This window comes from Mus caroli, chromosome 8, assembly GCF_900094665.2.
Source record: "Mus caroli chromosome 8, CAROLI_EIJ_v1.1, whole genome shotgun sequence".
In the NCBI taxonomy this organism is placed as follows: domain Eukaryota; kingdom Metazoa; phylum Chordata; class Mammalia; order Rodentia; family Muridae; genus Mus; species Mus caroli.
The window spans coordinates 77083029-77088642 of NC_034577.1; the positions used below are offsets into that span (position 1 = coordinate 77083029).

Sequence of the window (5614 nt, forward strand, 5' to 3'; positions counted from 1 at the left end):
TATATATATATATATATATATATATATATATATATATATATATATATATATTCGATTGTATATATGTATGTATATTATATGCCTAGCACCCATGGAGTCTAGAAGAGAGCACTAGAATTAGAGTTATAGACAGTTATGAGCTACCATGTGGGTTTCTGGAACCAAACCCAGCCCTCTCAGTGAACAGCAAGTGTTCTTAGCTGCTCAGCCACATCTCCAGCCTTCCTTTCTTAGAAAAATAACATAAATTTAAAAAGAGTAGAAGGCACACTTCATAACAAAGACACACAAACAATTGTAGCAACAGAGTGGGAAAATCAGTCAGTGAGTGAATGCCGTGATTAGGAGTGACTCGTGGGTGAAGAGCTGAGATAGCTCTTGACTCTGATTGTAATTTCAATAGTTCCTTACAAATAATTTTTTGTTGTATGATTACAGTAACAAAGAGTTAATAATATAGGATATAATATTAAAAACAGACTATACTTTTTAATAACCTTTGAGCAGGTAGAAACACTAAAATGGTATGTGACATAGTTAACCATGATTAATTTTGCCAAACAACTAGCAAACATTCCTAGGAAGAATATTCATGAAATGCAAATTTTCTTGTGCAATCTTTTGTTGCAGGTTAGGAAGCTTGTACATTTCTCATATCCATTGAAAAATAGAAAACTATTACTTCAAACAGGGAGCATAATGAGTTATTTGCATTACTAAATTTAAAATTAGAAATGTGATAGTATCTTAAATGATAAAAAAAAAAGGCTGATATTTTTCATAGTGACAATGAAAAACATTTCCTTCATAGGACTGTAGGACCCTATGGTATGAACCTCCTTGCCCTTCAAAACAGAGCACCTGGAATCTAAGGTAAGTTTCTCTTGCTGAGATAGGGTTATCAACATAAAGCTCAATTAATTAATAAGACCGAGGAGGCAGATGAAATGCAGATTACAACTCGATAGTTAATTAGCCTACACTGTCACCAGATGTTGCCAGTAATCCCATCCTGACAAAGTCTCAGTTTCTAGTTGTTATGTTTCCATTTTTCACTTCCCAGGACTCACAATGGTCACCAGACTTGGTGGCAGTACCTTTACTGGCTGGCTCCCAGGCAATATATTCTATCTGACCACTTGTTTACTGTAGATGTTCTCACGGTTGAATCTTAGATTTTGCTTTCTTTTTTACTTCCACATTTTGTTTTCCTATAACAGCTTAATAAGGTCTAGGAAGCTTTGTACAATGTTTTAATTAATTAGACAATAAAACTTTTAAAATCCTATAACAGTGATAAGAAATTGTCAGAAGATTTTTGTTCGTTTGGTTTTGGAGACAAAAATCTCATGTTTATAGGCTGGCCTCAAACTCACTGGGTAGCTATGATGGTCCTGAGCCCTGATCTTCCTGACTCCACCTCCTGAGTGTGGGGATTGCAGGCCAGCATCACCATACCTGTGTTGTGTATTGCTGGTAAGCAACCTCGCTCTTTTTATTTTTTAAAATAGTTTTCCAAGACAAGGTTTCTCTGTGTAGCCCTGGCTGTCCTGGAATTCACACCTCCCCTTTTTCTCTCTCTCTGTAGAGCAGGCTGGCTTCAAACTCACAGAGATCTGCCTGCCTCTGTTACCTAAGAGCTAGGATTAAAGGTATGTACCACTACCACCTGGTCAACATTTTTCTTAAGACAAAAACAATAAAAAGCACAAAACAAACTGAACCATGGTCTCAAAATATGTTTTCTGAAACTTATCTACTTTGGTGTTCCTGATCCAATTTACAGGAAAAAGAAAATCTGTACTCTGTGGCCATCCTTGGAAATTTAGACATGCCACCTAGTGTGAGACCCCGACTTAGAGTGTTCTCCCTGGAAGGTAAAGCCCCTAGATGGTCCCCAAGCCTGTTTTCCCTGATCTCTAAAAATACAGCCAGAAAGAAGCTCTTTGTTCTCTATGGCCAGCAAAAAGCCTTTTTGTTTCCGTGCCTTACAGCCAGAGATGCGATAACTGTAGGAAGACCTACAAGGACATGGAGATAGACGCAGGCTGCAGCTCACTACCCCCCTCGCCAGAAAGGAGCTGTAGCCAACTCTCCTCCCAACTCCTCCCAACTCATTCCAACTCCTCTCAACTCATTCCAGTTCCTCCCAACTCCTCCCAATTCCTCAGCTAGCTGTTAATAAAACCTCTTGCAGCTTGCATCAGGTGTGGTTTTCTCTCGGGTCATTGGGGTGCTGTCCAGCTCATCCCGGGACTTGAGCGGAGGCCCAGCTTCGGGGGCCTTACACTAGCACTGATGCTCACAACACTGCCAATCCTGAAACCAGGGACTTTGTAAACAACTTTTAAACAAAAGTAAATGCATGTAGGATATGATTCAAATACACACCATGTTTTTCCTGATTCTGTACTTCCAAGACTTTTTAGATGCTTCTCAACTAGTCACTCAACTGACACTGAGATACGATAACATTTACCTGTTAAGTCTCAGTATGTTAAAGTAACAGATCAGACTCTTAAACTCCTAATAGTTGTATTTATAAAACCATCTAACTTTTTTTTTTTTTATTTTTAGAGATGGGATCTCCGTACTCAAAGTCTACCTACTCAGCCTCTTGGGTTTAATAGTGTGCACCACAATGCCTGGATTAGATCTAAAAACAAGACAGAACAAAACAAAATAAATTCCTATGACTGCCTTGGAAATTAGGATTTCTTGCTGTAAATTCAATGTGAGTCTGCTGATCTGCTGTAGATACCATCATTACAAACCAAAAGTTAAAGTATACAGTTTAAATATTTGAAAGTTTAAAAAAAAATCACAAAGAACTTTAAAGCAAAAATAAAAATTATTTGGATGTTCTTCTAAGGATGAGAAATCAGGCTTAAATAAATTTAAGGAATATTATTTTTGCAAATACAGCTTATACTCATAATAAAGCAATTTTATGTCTCTTTATAAGACTTTATAGTTTTTGTTCTTCCCTTGTAAAAGGGAAGGTCTTATTACACAGTCCAGGCTACTCTGACAGTCTTGTAAAAGAGTGATTAACTCATGGTTCATTTGTCCTTTTTTAGGCCAAAACACATAAAATTAAAGTTTATAGGTGAATTTAAGTTCAGATTACTCTTAATTTTCTAAAACTATTTTAGAAGTACCCACTCATGGTGTTTCCAAGTAAACAATGAAATAATGTTCAGAACATGTTGTGGGTGAGTAGAACAGGAAAGATGACCCCTCAGAGAATACAACTGGATGAAGGAGGAACAAAACAAGAGAAACTTAGGGGTAGCCACATTTGTGGAGTCTGGTGACACTGAACTAAATACAAATTTCAGCTTATCTTCAGATTTTTTTTTTAAAGTTGCCACAGTGTCAAAGTCACTCGTTATGTTATGAATATACTTACATACCTCATATATAGATAAATTATATCAATAATCATGTTGGAAATTCTGATGCTTTTATAAAACAAGTAATCATAAGGAAATATTTACTCAGAACAGCATCAATCTGTGCAGAGCGTCTCTCGACACGGCTTGTTCGTTTGCTGTACTTCACTCATGCAGAGGTATATTTGTTACTCTCTTTTCTTACTTTGTCAGTTTAGGCGATCTGTCCCAGGTCACACAGTGCTGGGTTGAACCTGAAGTCTAGGATCAGATTTTAACCACCAATCTTTAGTCTCAAAAATGTTCTGTCATTCATTTTTAGAAAAAATAATGAACTTTTAAATATCAACTTTTGATGAATGAAAAATAACTTTATTTTACAGTGAATGTTCTTTCTTTTTTTCCTCTACAGAAAATGAATCTATAAAAAAGCCATGGGATGAGTTCTCCGATCACACAAGAAACTATAAGCTGACCCCCTCGACTCCTCCTGGGAGAGACTTTACCAGATTAAGTACTGTCAGTCACAAGTAATTGTGAGAAGACATTTTGCAAGTGTCTGTCATGCAGTTTACCCCCTACCTTCCAGATGTATTCTTCAATATAGCCAGAGCATCTGGGTAGCCGTCCATGTTGTAGTCTCCAATGTGAAGTGTGAGTGGGATTGGTATTGTGGTTGGTTGTTCTTCATGCACAAATGGCACAAAGCCCCAGAGTGTACCCTTATTGCTAAAATCCTGAAGCACAGGAACCCACTAAGGATAGAGAAAAAAAAAAGAGTATTCATAATCACTTTAGGGAAATAGTCACCATTTGCAAAAGGAACGATCCATCCAAAGTGCTGAAGACAGTCATCATTTTATTTCATTTTCACAGAATGGTAGGCATGATCATTTACTCTGATGTACGTGTGAGACCCTGGGAGGACTGGTCTTCCATAGGCTTTGTCCTGAGCATCTTTGCTTGAACAGCACACAGAGCCACAGGGCCCTCACACATACATGCAACCGTAGGAATGAACAAGCTCTGTCCTCACCTGACAGGCATCACACAGACAAGGGGAATCTACTATGACACCAAAACAGATGGAAGCAAAAGTTTTAGTAAATCTTCATGGTCTATAATGATTACAACGAAGAGAATAGAAAAGATTAGCTTGACTGTAAAGTGAGCTTCTCCCCTTCTCTTCTGATTGCACAGGTCTCCTCACGCTTTGATAAATTAATATAAAACTAGAATCTGAAGAGTAGAGATCATAGCATTAACATTACAGCTGTGTCACACTTCCTTAAGAATCATTACGTTAGCATTGATCCTGGACATGGCTTAAGTGGAAGCAGGTATACTTCAATTGGCAAGTAGCCAAACATGCCCACACATGCATTATTTCTCCTCACAAGCAAATGGTTAACCTTGATTGCTGCAAACTAAAGTATATTAAAAATGATTTCTATATAAAAGCACTAGGGGAAAAAAAGAGTATCTCTAAAATTTTATGAGGTTTCCTAAGAAAGTTTAATTTGCCATTGTGGGGGTTGGGCGGACCCTTAATGATAAAACATTGAATAAATTTACTTAAGGAAAAAGTATTACTTTATATCTTGTGAACTTTAAAAAACAAACATTTAAACTGTGCAGTGGTAGTGCATGCCTTAAATCACAATATTCGGGAGGCAGGGACAAGTAAATCTGCCTTGGAGGATAGCTTGTCCTTCAGAGCTCGCTCTACAATAGCCAAGGCTATGCAGAGAAACTCTGTTGTGGGGAGGAGGGACAAACAAACAAAAAACCCTAAACAAACATTTAAAAAATTTTACTTGATTTTGAAAAAACAAAAGAAAACAAAACTGCTACTGTTGCATGTTGCAAAAATACTGGAAATTTCACAAAATGCTAAGTTGGCACAATATTCTAAAGCAAGGATCACTGTAGTATTGCATGACTTTAAATCCTCATGTTCAGGAGGCAGAGGTAGGTGGATTTCCATGAGTTCAAGGCCAACCTGGTCTACATAGTGAGTTCCAGGACAGACAGACAGATACAGAGGGATCCTATCTGACAAACAAGACCTCTAAACCAAAACCAAACCAAACCAAACCAAACCAAACCAAACCAAACCAAACCAAAAAAAAAAAAAAAAAAAAAAAAACCCAAAACCAACCCACAAAAACAAACACACAACAAAAACGTAAAATAAGCTAAACTGGGAAAAAAGATTT

The 5614-nt window shown here is 37.2% G+C and overlaps 1 protein-coding gene and 1 long non-coding RNA gene across 2 annotated transcripts in view; one reads left to right on the forward strand and one right to left on the reverse strand.

Annotated features, from left to right (window-relative positions):
* The window catches only part of LOC110300112, a 32677-nt gene extending 27843 nt beyond the window's left edge, over positions 1–4834 (forward strand). The window contains exons 4-5 of the long non-coding RNA XR_002378549.2: positions 812–873; positions 3808–4834. This is a non-coding gene — a long non-coding RNA (uncharacterized LOC110300112). The remainder of the gene's footprint in view (positions 1–811; positions 874–3807) is intronic.
* Itfg1 (integrin alpha FG-GAP repeat containing 1) overlaps positions 1–5614 on the reverse strand; it is a 123870-nt gene that overhangs the window by 41390 nt on the left and 76866 nt on the right. Inside the window, exon 10 of the mRNA XM_021170171.2 lies at positions 3978–4150. Within this exon, the coding sequence (XP_021025830.1) occupies positions 3978–4150 (173 nt within the window). The remainder of the gene's footprint in view (positions 1–3977; positions 4151–5614) is intronic.